Raw genomic sequence first — 15,214 nt, forward strand, 5'->3', positions numbered from 1 at the left:
TCACTCCCCTGGGGGGGAAATTGTATTTAGGCCATTTCTGCCCCTCTTGGGGGCAGATTGGCCGATTTTAGAAACCACTAGGCACCTGGGATTTGTTTTTTGGTGCCAATGTCACGCAGGGGGAGCGACCCCGTAGGCAAGGGTCGCTCCCGGGGGGGGGGGGGGTTGGGGGGGCAAATTTATTTAAGCCATTTCTGCCCCCCCGGGGGCAGATCGGCCTATTATTAGGCCGAACTGCCCCCAGGGGGGGGCAGAACCCTCTAGGCGCCAGGGCAATTTTTTTTTGGTGTTTTTTTTTTTTGTTTGTTTGTTTTTTTTAGAGATGGGGAGCGACCCATCAGGCAAGGGTCACTCCCCTGGGGGGCAAATTGTATTTAGGCCATTTCTGCCCCTCTTGGGGGCAGATTGGCCGATTTTAGGTCAATCTGCCCCCAAGGGGGCAGAAACCACTAGGCACCTGGGATTTTTTTTTTGGCACCAATGTCACGCAGGGGGAGCGACCCCATAGGCAAGGGTCGCTCCGGGGGGGGGGGTGGGGGTTGGGGGGGCAAATTTATTTTAGGCCATTTCTGCCCCCCCTGGGGGCAGATCGGGCTATTATTAGGCCGAACTGCCCCCAGGGTGGGGCAGAACCCTCTAGGCGCCAGGGCAAATTTTTATTTTGTGTTTTTTTTTTTTTTTTTTTTTTTTTTTTTTAGAGATGGGTAGCGACCCATCAGGCAAGGGTCGCTGCCCTGGGGGGCAAATTGTATTTAGGCCATTTCTGCCCCCCTTGCGGGCAGATTGGCCGATTTGAGGTCAATCTGCCCCCAAGGGGGCAGAAACCACTAGGCACCGGGGATTTGTTTTTTGGCACCAATGTCACGCAGGGGGAGCGACCCCGTAGGCAAGGGTCGTTCCCGGGCATGGGGGGGTGGGGGTGGGTCAAATTTATTTTAGGGCATTTCTGCCCCCCCTCCCGGGGCCGGCTGAGCTAGAGCCCAAACTCCACAGGTAGGCACTTTGCAAAAAACACCTCTGTTTTCTGTGAAAAAATATGTTGTGTCCACGTTGTGTTTTGGGCCATTTCCTTTCGTGGGCGCTAGGCCTACCCACAGAAGTGAGGTACCATTTTTATCCAGAGACTTAGGGGAACGCTGCGTGGAAGGAAATTTGTGGCTCCTCTCAGATTCCAGCACTTTCTGCCACAGAAATGTGAGGAACATGTGTTTTTTTAGCCAAATTTTGAGGTTTGCCAAGGATTCTGGGTAACAGAACCTGGTACGAGCCCCGCAAGTCACCCCTCCTTGGATTGCCCTAGGTCTCTAGTTTTCAGAAATGCACAGGTTTGGTAGGTTTCCCTAGGTGCCGGCTGAGCTAGAGGCCAAAATCCACAGGTAGGCACTGTTTTCTTTCAAAAATTTGGATGTGTCCACGTTGCGCTTTGGGGTGTTTCCTGTCGCGGGCGCTAGGCCTACCCACACAAGTGAGGTATCATTTTAATCAGGAAACTTGGGGGAACGCTGGGTGGAAGGAAATTTGTGGCTCCTCTCAAATTCCAGAACTTTCTGTCACAGAAATGTGAGGAACATGTGTTTTTTTTAGCCAAATTTTGAGGTTTGCAAAGGATTCTGGGTAACAGAACCTGGTCCGAGCCCCGCAAGTCACCCCTCCTTGGATTCCCCTAGGTCTCTAGTTTTCAGAAATGCACAGGTTTGGTAGGTTTCCCTAGGTGCCGGCTGAGCTAGAGGCCAAAATCTACGTGTAGGCACTTTGCAAAAAACACCTCCTGTTTTCTTCCAAAAATTTGGAGGTGTCCACGTTGCACTTTGGGGCGTTTCCTGTTGCGGGCGCTAGGCCTACCCACACAAGTGAGGTATAATTTTTATCGGGAGACTTGGGGGAACGCTGGGTGGAAGGAAATTTGTGGCTCCTCTCAGATTCCAGAACTTTCTGCCACAGAAATGTGAGGAACATGTGTTTTTTTAGCCGAATTTTGAGGTTTGCAAAGGATTCTGGGTAACAGAACCTGGGCCGAGCCCCGCAAGTCACCCCTCCTTGGATTTCCCTAGGTCTCTAGTTTTCAGAAATGCACAGGTTTGGTAGGTTTCCCTAGGTGCCGGCTGAGCTAGAGGCCAAAATCTACAGGTAGGCACTTCGCAAAAAACACCTCTGTTTTCTTCCAAAAATTTGGATGTGTCCACGTTGCGCTTTGGGGCGTTTCCTGTCGCGGGCGCTAGGCCTACCCACACAAGTGAAGTATCATTTTTATCAGGAGACTTGGGGGAACGCTGGGTGGAAGGAAATTTGTGGCTCCTCTCAGATTCCAGAACTTTCTGCCACAGAAATGTGAGGAACATGTGTTTTTTTAGCCAAATTATGAGGTTTGCAAAGGATTCTGGGTAACAGAACCTGGTCCGAGCCCCGCAAGTCACCCCTCCTTGGATTCCCCTAGGTCTCTAGTTTTCAGAAATGCACAGGTTTGGTAGGTTTCCCTAGGTGCCGGCTGAGCTAGTGGCCAAAATCTACAGGTAGGCACTTCGCAAAAAACACCTCTGTTTTCTTCCAAAAATTTGGATGTGTCCACGTTGCGCTTTGGGGCGTTTCCTGTCGCGGGTGCTAGGCCTACCCACACAAGTGAGGTATCATTTTTATCGGGAGACTTGGGGGAGCGCTGGGTGGAAGGACATTTGTGGCTCCTCTCAGATTCCAGAACTTTCTGCCACAGAAATGTGAGGAACATGTGTTTTTTTAGCCGAATTTTGAGGTTTGCAAAGGATTCTGGGTAACAGAACCTGGTCCGAGCCCCGCAAGTCACCCCTCCTTGGATTCCCCTAGGTCTCTAGTTTTCAGGAATGCACAGGTTTGGTAGGTTTCCCTAGGTGCCGGCTGAGCTAGAGGCCAAAATCTACAGGTAGGCACTTCGCAAAAAACACCTCGGTTTTCTTCCAAAAATTTGGATGTGTCCACGTTGCGCTTTGGGGCGTTTCCTGTCGCGGGTGCTAGGCCTACCCACACAAGTGAGGTATAATTTTTATCGGGAGACTTGGGGGAGCGCTGGGTGGAAGGACATTTGTGGCTCCTCTCAGATTCCAGAACTTTCTGCCACAGAAATGTGAGGAACATGTGTTTTTTTAGCCAAATTTTGAGGTTTGCAAAGGATTCTGGGTAACAGAACCTGGTCCGAGCCCCGCAAGTCACCCCTCCTTGGATTCCCCTAGGTCTCTAGTTTTCAGAAATGCACAGGTTTGGTAGGTTTCCCTAGGTGCCGGCTGAGCTAGTGGCCAAAATCTACAGATAGGCACTTCGCAAAAAACACCTCTGTTTTCTTCCAAAAATTTGGATGTGTCCACGTTGCGCTTTGGGGCGTTTCCTGTCGCGGGTGCTAGGCCTACCCACACAAGTGAGGTATCATTTTTATCGGGAGACTTGGGGGAGCGCTGGGTGGAAGGACATTTGTGGCTCCTCTCAGATTCCAGAACTTTCTGCCACAGAAATGTGAGGAACATGTGTTTTTTTAGCCAAATTATGAGGTTTGCAAAGGATTCTGGGTAACAGAACCTGGTCCGAGCCCCGCAAGTCACCCCTCCTTGGATTCCCCTAGGTCTCTAGTTTTCAGAAATGCACAGGTTTGGTAGGTTTCCCTAGGTGCCGGCTGAGCTAGTGGCCAAAATCTACAGGTAGGCACTTCGCAAAAAACACCTCTGTTTTCTTCCAAAAATTTGGATGTGTCCACGTTGCGCTTTGGGGCGTTTCCTGTCGCGGGTGCTAGGCCTACCCACACAAGTGAGGTATCATTTTTATCGGGAGACTTGGGGGAGCGCTGGGTGGAAGGACATTTGTGGCTCCTCTCAGATTCCAGAACTTTCTGCCACAGAAATGTGAGGAACATGTGTTTTTTTAGCCGAATTTTGAGGTTTGCAAAGGATTCTGGGTAACAGAACCTGGTCCGAGCCCCGCAAGTCACCCCTCCTTGGATTCCCCTAGGTCTCTAGTTTTCAGGAATGCACAGGTTTGGTAGGTTTCCCTAGGTGCCGGCTGAGCTAGAGGCCAAAATCTACAGGTAGGCACTTCGCAAAAAACACCTCGGTTTTCTTCCAAAAATTTGGATGTGTCCACGTTGCGCTTTGGGGCGTTTCCTGTCGCGGGTGCTAGGCCTACCCACACAAGTGAGGTATAATTTTTATCGGGAGACTTGGGGGAGCGCTGGGTGGAAGGACATTTGTGGCTCCTCTCAGATTCCAGAACTTTCTGCCACAGAAATGTGAGGAACATGTGTTTTTTTTGCCAAATTTTGAGGTTTGCAAAGGATTCTGGGTAACAGAACCTGGTCCGAGCCCCGCAAGTCACCCCTCCTTGGATTCCCCTAGGTCTCTAGTTTTCAGAAATGCACAGGTTTCGTAGCTTTCCCTAGGTGCCGGCTGAGCTAGAGGCCAAAATCTACAGGTAGGCACTTCGCAAAAAACACCTCTGTTTTCTTTCCAAAAATTGGATGTGTCCACGTTGTGCTTTGGGGCGTTTCCTGTCGCGGGCGCTAGGCCTACCCACACAAGTGAGGTATCATTTTTATTGGGAGACTTGGGGGAAGGCTGGGTGGAAGGAAATTTGTGGCTCCTCTCAGATTCCAGAACTTTCTGCCACAGAAATATGAGGAACATGTGTTTTTTTAGCCAAATTTTGAGGTTTGCAAAGGATTCTGGGTAACAGAACCTGGTCCGAGCCCCGCAAGTCACCCCTCCATGGATTCCCCTAGGTCTCTAGTTTTCAGAAATGCACAGGTTTGGTAGGTTTCCCTAGGTGCCGGCTGAGCTAGAGGCCAAAATCTACAGGTAGGCACTTCGCAAAAAACACCTCTGTTTTCTTTCAAAAAATTGGATGTGTCCACGTTGCGCTTTGGGGCGTTTCCTGTCGCGGGCGCTAGGCCTACCCACACAAGTGAGGTATCATTTTTATCGGGAGACTTGGGGGAACATAGATTAGCAAAACAAGTGTTATTGCCCCTTGTCTTTCTCTACATGTTTTCCTTCCAAATATAGGAGAGTGTGTAAAAAAGACATCTATTTGAGAAATGCCCTGTAATTCACATGCTAGTATGGTCACCCCGGAATTCAGAGATGTGCGAATAACCACTGCTCCTCAACACCTTATCTTGTGCCCTTTTTGGAAATACAAAGGTTTTCTTGATAGCAATTTTTTACTCTTTATATTTCAGCAAATGAATTGCTGTATACCCGGTATAGAATGAAAACGCACTGCAGGGTGCAGCTCATATATTGGCTCTGGGTTCCTCGGGTTCTTGATGAACCTACAAGCCCTATATATCCCCGCAACCAGAGGAGTCCAGCAGACGTATCGGTATATTGCTTTCGATAATCTGACATTGCAGGGAAAAGTTACAGAGTAAAACGTAGAGAAACATTTATGTTTTTTTCACCTCAATTTCAATATTTTTCTTTTTCAGTTGTTATTTTCTGTAGGAAACCCTTGTAGGATCTACACAAATGACCCCTTGCTGAATTCAGAATTTTGTCTACTTTTCAGAAATGTTTAGGTTTCTGGGATCCAGCATTGGTTTCATGCCCATTTCTGTCACTGACTGGAAGGAGGCTGAAAGCACAAAAAAATGCAAAAATGGGGTATGTCCCAGTAAAATGCCAAAATTGTGTTGGAAAATTGGGTTTTCTGATTCAAGTCTGCCTGTTCCTGAAAGCTGGGAAGCTGCTGAGTTTAGCACCGCAAACCCTTTGTTGATGCCATTTTCAGGGGAAAAACCACAAGCCTTCTTCTGCAGCCACTTTTTCCAATTTTTTTGAGAAAAACGAAATTTTCCCTGTATTTTGGCCAATTTATTGGCCTCCTTCAGGGGAACCCACAAAGTCTGGGTACCTCTAGAATCCCTAGGATGTTGGAAAAAAAGGACGCAAATTTGGCTTGGTTAGCTTATGTGGACAAAAAGTTATGAGGGCCTAAGCGCGAACTGCCCCAAATAGGCAAAAAAAGGCCTGGCACAGGAGGGGGAAAAGCCCTGGCAGCGAAGGGGTTAATGACCAAACCAAGACCAAAACAACAAAAAATTCAATAATTAGAAGTCAAGATATGAGTTTTGAAGGAATATCTGAAAAACAGAGTTCTTAGAAACTTAAAGTGCCAACCAGGGCTATTTGGTCATGCTGGACCAGAGTAAATCCAAACTTCAGGGCGACTGCAATAGAGTGCGGGACAGTTACCTTGTTCCCCTGAAAGAGCAGCTTGTATGGAGGGCTGCGTTGACATCGAGGATCAGATGCAAGGAACAGAGGAGATGATGAAAAGGCACTGTGTCGGTTCCAATCCACAAAGTCAGGGGATGCAACATCATTGAGCTACCCAGTCTCTGGTCCTTGTGCAGTGGTGCGGCATTGAACCCCTTTGCAAAGGTCATGCGTCATTGCCGAGCCGCACAGCAAGGTGATATGAAATTGATGCATCAGGGTTGAAGGCGATGTGCCGGTTTCAAGACGTTGGTGCGGTGACGTCTTTGTCCTCGGCAGAAGTGACAATGTGTTGGCGCCGAGGAGGGATTACGCAGTTCTGATTGGCGCAACAGCAGCAATGCTTCAATGTCAAGAGTTGTAACACAAAAGAACCCACTTCAAGGGGCCCACAGCTAGATTGGCAACCCTTGGCAGGGCTGAACTCACAGGTGGCAGAGTTTAGGTGCTGTCAGAGAGATGCAGTGATTCTTTGATGTCCCTGAGACTAGAACAGGAAACAAGCCACCAAGCCCTTGGAGTCGCATTGGTTCTGGGGATGTAGATATTCAGGTCCAAACCTTCTCAATCTCAGGCAAGGAGGCAGCAGAGCAGGCACAGCAAAGCAGAAATCCAGCAAAGTCCAGCAGGGTTCCAGCAGAGTGACAGTCTCTTCAGCAGCACAACAGTTCTTCTCCCTGACAGAATGTCCTCAGGTCTAGAAGTGTACTGATTTGGTAGGGTCAGAAGTCCAGTTCTCATACCCAATGGTGCCTTTGAAGTGGGGGTAACTTCAAAGAGGGGCTTTGAAGTGCACACAGGTCCTCTCTCTTCTGCCCTGGCTCCAGACACACTACAGGGGAGTATGCCACTCTTTGTGTGGGGAGAGACACAGCCCTATTCATGTGCAAGTGCTGGCTTCTCCTTCCTATCCTGCCCACGATGTCCCATCAGCCTGTTGATGGCCCATCAGGATGTGAAAGGCGATGGGCACACCTCAGATCCCTTGGTATGTGACTGTCTAGAGGAAATGCACAAAGTCCAGCTCTCACCCTACCTAGAGGTGTATTGGAGGGAGGCAGCAGGCACACAGGGCTTAGGAGCTGAAAAATCCCAACTCTCTAAAAGTGGCACCTTTAACGTTTTAATCATAAATCCAGCTTTACCATTAAGGAGGATTTATTATTACAAGTCCATAGGTACCAAACACAATAGTCCTACTCCTTCGTACTCAGGGATTACACATAATAAATGTATTAAGGAGCCCCCAATGATATCCTGTGAGAGGAATAGGCCTCACAGTAGTGAAAAACGAATTTGGGAGGTTTTCACTACCAGGACTTGTAAAACTAAAAAATATATATCCTGCCTTTCACTTACACCGCACCCTGCCCTAGGGCCTACCTTAGGGGTGTCTTAAGTGTAATAAAAGTTGAGTTTAAGGCTTTGCAAGGGGTTTTAAATGCCAAGTCGACATGGCAGTGGAGTGAGCATTTGCATTTTAGCACTGGTTAGCAGTGGTAAAGTGCCCAGAGTCCTAAGGCCAGCAAAAACAGATCGGCAAAAGTGAGGCAAGGCGGGCAAAAGCTTGTTGGAAGACCTCCCTTAGGTCAAACAAAATGTATCATTCTGTTTTGTATGCAATTTACGGATAAAAAGGTACCCTATGGGCCTCTCACAAGATATTATACACTTATTAATGTTAAGTGGGCCATATTTCTATGATCTGTTTATCACCCTTTTATTGCCTTTAAAATAAAACATTTATTTACCCTCAAATAAAGTTTTATTTTGTATATTGGCTGCGAAAGACATCTACAATATTGGACTTCAAATACATATGGTTCATACCATCACATGGTTAACAGATGTCTTTGCAGAACATGATACCGCACATGTAATTTAGATTAATTGTAAATTATTTCTGGGCCACTAAATCGCCATTAATTTAGTGGATGGAGATTGCAACTGCGAGAAATATTCCAAGGTATTTACAGGTGCATACCTTTAAGATCAGACAACCGCTGGATTCACCTTTTGAAGTACACTCTTGAATTCATGAAAACGAATCCACATTTTAACAAAATTCAAAGCGCTTTTATTTTTATTGTAAACTTGAACCAGAGGTGGCTGTATTAACCACAAGGACACTAGTCAAATATGTTTGAAAGGCATTGTTTCATCCACTTGTGGCATAATTGCCAGATGTGACCTTTGCCATCTCCACAGTCATGGATGCCTTTGAAGGCTCAGTTGAGAACTATATAAATATTAATACAATTCAAAAACTAAATAATACTAGATACTCTGGCAGTGATTCATTCTTTGAACTGTAGCAGCCACAAAAGTCTTAAATTAAATGTAGTTCTGGAAAATTGTAATATCAAATGCGTTCCATGCGAAAGCTATGGCAGCAGAAAAATGCTACTAGGCAGGGGGAGGTCCTAATGTAGGAGCAAATGTACTTGAAACCATCTAAAAGCTTTAACACGCCGAAGACAACTGGCTTTTCATGTTGTTCTTAATCTAATCACAGGTGGCAAGTATTCTTATATCTCTTCCGGAAGACCGAAGTAGGATGGGAGTTAATATTCCTGCAACATCTCTAACAGTAAGTAGCCTGTAAAAAAAGTCTCATAATATTTTATGCAAAGATGTATTAGGATGTGCGAAAAGCAATAAATACCCTTATTTCTGTTTTTCATTTAAAAAACTGATGTGTAAGAACAGTATTTCCGTTTCTAATGTGTTCCTATGCATTTAACTGGAGTGGAAATGGTGTTTCTCTAAGTTTATTTGTCCATCCGAGGCAGGTCGGCATGCTTTCATGGCAAGATGAACACAAATCAGTTTTGTTCTAGCTAGAGAAATAAATGGCATGTCAGATGGAGCACTTCGTTTTGGACTTCTGGAATTATGACTTCTGCTGCGGGCTAAGGGCTGCTAACCATTCCTCAGTCACATGTGCTCTGCTGAAATGTGGTGCAAGTCTATGTCCTGGTAATGTGGCACTGGCAAGGCTGCCCCTAAAGGACCAAGACTGAATCTAGATAATTATAAAATATAGATAATTGGCCCCTTAAAAATAACAGTAAATGTGCAGGATATCTTCTGTGATGTGTGTGGGACAGCTGTAGTATTCGTAGATGGAACTGAAGTGAATGCTTTGACTCTTCTAGGTTATTTCCACCCCTTATAACTGTGCTGCACGACACATGCCTTGTAAGGATACATTGAAAGCAAGTCTTAATTGCTGAAAGCAATTCATATAGAAATCCAATACTATAATATTACATTAAAAGATCAACTCTGCAATCTCACTTAAGTGACCTCTTTCAAGTTTCTGAGTTGCACTATTGTGTGTCCAGGCCTGTTTCAGTGAATTAATGAGATATTCACACTTGTGACTTGAGGATCTGCACCTCTTTGAAATGCAAAACAACCAGACCTAAACCAACTGCCAGACCAAAGTTTTAAAAGAAGCGTGTCCACTAAGGATGAGAGAGGAAGATTTTCAGTACTGACCATTTGAAAACACAAAGGGCCTGATATAGATATTAGTGGACGGGTTACTCCGTCACAACGGTGACAGATGGCCCATCCTCTGAAATCTAAATCCCATAGCTCATAATGGGATTTAGGTTTCAGCGGACGGGATAGTCTTCACCGTTGTGATGGAGTAGCCCGTCTGCCAATATCTAAATCAGGCCCATAGTAATGACCTCATAGAATTCTTCTCAAAAACAGGTCCATTCAAACTATGTCTTTGCTGCTGTCTGGGGCATCTTGGGAAAGTGTCAGCAGAAGGTTCTGAAAGGCTTTTGAAGTGACTCCAGCTTACCTGGTTAGGGGTTGGTTGAGTTGGAAGTCAGAATAAAGCTCTGTAGCCGAAAGGTAGCTCTAAGTCAGTTTGAGTCTTCACCTGTACAGAGTTCTAAGGTGAGTTTAGTTCCATCAGGCACTCTTCCAAAGCAGACATCGGATGGGTTGTGCAGTGTAGCTTTACTTAATTGATGGAAGGCGACTAGTTTCTTGGCTCTATAGGTATCTTAGGCTCCCTTCACTACATGATAGGTGGGAGGAGGTGATTGACAGGCAATTCCAAGGGAACGAACAGTAGTAGATATTTCAACATGCCCATGCGGTCTTGAGGAATATTCATTACAAATAGAAAAATTAAAATTATTTACACAATACATACCTTACACTGTAAAGATTGAATGTGAAGCTGCACACTGGAATTACAAACTGTCCTCAATGTGGCCTTGTGGATGCAGGTTTCGTCCACATAGTGTGGGACTGCCCGGTATTGGCCTGCTCCTGGACCCAAGTTATCAAATATTTGGAGCACACTGTGGGTAGAAGGCAATTGCTTAAAGTAGAAATGTGCCTGCTGGGACGATGCAATAGGCATGGTGAGAGGAAGGCAAGTACTCGGTTCCTAGACCTGGGCTTGGTTCTTGTTTGCAGAGATGTTGCAATGCATTGGCTATTCCCTGATCGTCCTAGTGGAAAGGGCTGCACTGCTTGCTGAAGAGCACCGCAATGTGAGAGAAAAAACACAGGATGACTTGTAATCGGAAGTGGCGGTCGCCTTTCTTGCTCCCGAATCCTTGGCACCGGCTATCCAAGCTGAGGCAGGTAGCTAAGTGAGTCCACCCACCCCCTCACTTGTTTCTCTTCGATAAGACACCATCTTGGAAGATATTTCTTGTGTGGTGCTGGCAATCAGGTTGGGAAGACTAGTATGCGAGACTTCAGGAGCCTGTTTGTGACTGGGTTAGACCTCTTGAGGCAAACATCTGCATAGTGAGTACTGAGATGAAACACAGCACAGTAGCTTTTGTTTCCTGTTTATTTCTGGTTTTGGTTTGATATACAGAATACATTTTGTATGTTTGATGAATTATATGTCGACCTGATGATGATGGGTAACTTGTACATTAGCTCTTGTACTGTGCACAGTATTGTCTGTGATGATTGATTAGTATAACATTTAAAAAAAATCTTTACATAATTCGCTCACACTTTCGGGCTTCATAGTCTAATTTCATTCAGGCCTGATAGCTGTTATGCACTATGGTTTTTCGAGTGGTCATCACAATCATATGGGATGTACTATTTCATTCTTTGCAGTACAATTGTGTTTATTGTACTAAGCTTTCTTCTGATGCCCAATTGTTCTGCAATTTCAACTCATTAGAGAACAATAATTTCTTTATCTTATGCTGCAGTTGTAGAGCGGAAGCCTTTTAAACGCTGGATGAGGATCATTTACCAATGGTGTACGTGTTGGTATTAAAAACCCAAGTGTGGTGCTGCTTGAAGAATCACTGCCTGCCCCCAGATAAACCTGGGAAGGGTTGTCCTGTAGGCATGTGGGACCTAATATACACGACGTGGTGGATCCACCCTGCTCAGAACAATTATCTGTCAGCTAGAGGTACCTTGTTGTGTAGTCCCTGAATTTCAGGAGGTTGTAGAAGACCCATGGCTAGTAGAGGCTGCTGGCCAGTTCCCAGCATCATAGTGAAACTGTATTGCTCACGGGGCTCTGGTAAATATCTGCACCACTTAGAGAGGCCCCTTTACCTTATTGCAAGATGGCTGGGACCAATGAGATCAGTACAGAAGAGATCAGTAAAGGAAAAACTTCAAGACATTTTGCCTTAGAAATGTTGCTTTATTGCGTTTGCCTGATTTGAGAGGTGCTTGACATTTGTATTTTTCCAAGAACTGGTGTGAAGTAAAAATCCGTTCAGCCAAAATGCTACTTGATCAGATAGCTGCATTGTTGTTTGTAGTTTTTCTTTCCCTCGAGCCATATTCACCAGGTTATTCTAAAAAAACAAGCTGACCTCAAGGAGCCATCAGTCGCTACAGCCTGTACATCAATCTCACTAGACCGTTTTGAGCTTCAAAAAAGAGACAAAGGGGGTGATTCTAACATCGGCGGGCGGCGGAGGCCGCCCGCCGAAGTTCCCCCACCAAAATACCGCTCCGCGGTCGAAAGACCGCTGAGGGTATTTTGGGATTTGCCCTGGGCTGGTGGGCGGCTGCCAAAAGGCCGCCCGCCAGCCCAGGGCAAATCAACCTTCCCACGAGGACGCCGGCTCAGAATTGAGCCGGCGTAGTGGGAAGGTGCGACGGGTGCTGTTGCACCCGTCGCGTATTTCAGTGTCTGCATAGCAGACACTGAAATACTTTGTGGGGCCCTCTTACGGGGGCCCCTGCAGTGCCCATGCCATTGGCATGGGCACAGCAGGGGCCCCCAGGGGCCCCGCGGCACCCCCTACCGCCATCCTGTTCCTGGCGGGAGACCCGCCAGGAACAGGATGGCGGTAGGGGGTGTCAGAATCCCCGCTCCGCCGCCATGGAGCATTCTGCTGGGCAGCGGGAAACCGGCGGGAGACCGCCGGTTTCCCGCATCTGACCGCGGCAGAACCGCCGCGGTCAGAATGCCCTGCGGGGCACCGCCGGTCTGTCGGCGGTGCTCCCGCCGACCCTGGCCCCGGCGGTCTATGACCGCCGGGGTCAGAATGACCCCCAAAGTCTGTATGTGAAACTATTCACCACCCACCTAGTATTCTGGCTGAACAAGGCTAACATGATACCTGTTGAAATCTAGAGTCAGGGTTAAGCCATTAATGATGTCCCTACAATTCTTAAGCAGCATACTACAGTAAGCATGGGGTAGGCCAAATATTCTCCCCTACATACGGATACCCGCTGCTCACTATATAATGTCTCAGCGGTGTGAGATGCTGCTTTAGGTAGAGATCCTCTCTATGTAAACATGCGAGGCATGTTTAGTATGGTGATGAAACCACAAGGTTCTTTCATGCTGGTAGGTGACCACTTCACCCAGTCACTGCTCTGGTACCCTTACACATTGCGATCTCTCCTCTACAAAGCTAATGTCTGACACACCGTGGTGAAGCAACTGCACTTTGAACAGGATTTTTGAGCATGCAAAGCTTTTCATCCCATGATTATAACAGACGCGATGCGCTCTACCTCACGGGGAGGCTAATCTGGTGTTCTTTCCATCTTTTATCTTACATGTATATTTTCTATTTGTTATTGATACATTCTGCTTTTTTTTAAAGCGTTCTGATGCCCACGGCCATATCCACACTACATAAAATCACAAAAATCAATAAATATAGAAATAGACAGTTTCCTATACGTTTTTTTGGAGTATGGAGCAACGTAAGTGTAGCAAACAGCAGCAATGGATTAACTTTAATGCGCATAAGCTATTTTCCACTGTAAGTTGACCCTTACACTGCACCAAAACCGCTTTTCAATTTCCCACTGCTAATGTATGCAAGGAGTTGACTGGGATTGATAGAGCAAAATCCTTAGGTTTTGGTGCAGTCAGATTTACTAAAATAAAGTGATCTGCCTTTGCTGCAAACCCTAACACCAGAAGAAAGCAGATGCCAGTAATGACCCAAGTACTATATCACGCATCTTTCAAGTCTGATCCCTGCCGTGGTGTCTACATGTAGAAATTTGCACTGGGGGGTATACAGCTTGGCAGAGCCCGTTTCAGAGGGCCATGGGGTAAGAAGTAGCAACTGGTGGTTCAGGCCTTTTACTCCTGATGTCCCAGGGCCTGACTTACTATGAACTGTGAGCAACTGGGCCAAGTACCCCTTCAGCACTTGACTCTCAGTGGTATCGCAGGTCGAGCAGTCCAAAGCTCCTCAGGAAGGGGGTAGGTGTAGGGTGAACACTGGCACACAACTCGAAATGTATCCAGCAGTCTGCTTTAAATAACTGGCCAGTCAAATACTTGCTTTTATATTAAGGACAAGATTTATTTGAATTCAAAGTATAATACATCTATATCTCTCAATAGAGGAGATTAATCTGAGGATCTGTGTCGCATTTCTCCCATTCATGGATCACTGTGTGGACTCGATTAGTGGCATTACTTCTGCCTATGGGTGCGTTGTGATTTGATCAGGACTGCACTATTGACCGACTCTGACAGTCTAAAATGCATCTCCCCTTATCTTCTCTGTTGAGAGTTACAGCTTCCAGCCAGGCCAGGTAGCTGCAATTGTCCTGAGGAAGACCCTTTCAAATTCTTATCTATAGGGTTGAAATGTTGAATTTATATCAACCACGTGTTCATTTGTTGGAAGAACCATCAAAACCATGTTACGTGATTTAAAATTCTCGTAGATGCAATGTATGTCCTGCTGGTTGATTGCTCACTTCTCTTTAATTTCTGTGTGTTGTGCACTGTATATATTCATTCACATCATCTCACTTGATCACCTTTGCACTGCCCTGTCACACGTAGCACCTTGATATAGGGAATTGTCATATGAGGAGTTTTGAACATGATTAATCCAATCATTAAATCTGAATTGTTGTTTGCAGCTCTTTTTCCTGTTACATTATTTGGGAGTAGGAATTACTTATTCTACTGACTCAATATGTTTTTCCTAATGGCTGCCTTTGGAACAGTTTATATTATATTAGCCTAATTTCCCTAGCTCCCTGGGAGAATAGGGTTTCCCCCATTGTTTTAACTGATCCTGCAGCTAGGGGGTCAGGCTTTCACAGTGCTTATACGGACAAACATTAAGTTTTCCTAAATTCGGAAGAGGGTCTTGGGTGCTTCTGGATTCAGGTAAATGAATTGTTGCTCTTCTTCCACAGGCCATGGCCCTTTCCTCCTTCATGGCTATATGCTGCCTCAGGGCGAAGATCCTTTCATTTCACCACGGCCACCTCTCCTGGCACAATGCGAGTCTCGAAAACAGGGCGTCAACCCTGTCACTGCATTGCTTTACTCTGCGCCAGGGAGGTGTTCCATGGGCATTCTGTTGGGTTTTCTCTTGGATTTTGACACATCCCCACATTTACGAGAGCTTGTAAACCTGGGAATGCACCAAAACCTTATGCCTCCCCAGGGGAAGCGCAACAAGGAGAAATATCTTAATTTCTCATAGTTTTTTCCTCTTTTTATGTGTGCTGCATTTTAC

The 15,214-nt window shown here is 46.2% G+C and overlaps 1 protein-coding gene across 29 annotated transcripts in view; it reads left to right on the plus strand.

Annotated features, from left to right (window-relative positions):
- Positions 1-15,214, plus strand: part of CTNND2 (catenin delta 2) — a 3,139,673-nt gene that overhangs the window by 3,098,692 nt on the left and 25,767 nt on the right. For all 29 annotated transcript variants that reach the window (XM_069219651.1, XM_069219660.1, XM_069219653.1 and 26 more), the window contains one exon: positions 8,746-8,820. In XM_069219651.1, the coding sequence (XP_069075752.1) occupies positions 8,746-8,820 (75 nt within the window). The remainder of the gene's footprint in view (positions 1-8,745; positions 8,821-15,214) is intronic.

This window comes from Pleurodeles waltl, chromosome 2_2 (genome assembly GCF_031143425.1).
Source record: "Pleurodeles waltl isolate 20211129_DDA chromosome 2_2, aPleWal1.hap1.20221129, whole genome shotgun sequence".
NCBI classification, from domain to species: domain Eukaryota; kingdom Metazoa; phylum Chordata; class Amphibia; order Caudata; family Salamandridae; genus Pleurodeles; species Pleurodeles waltl.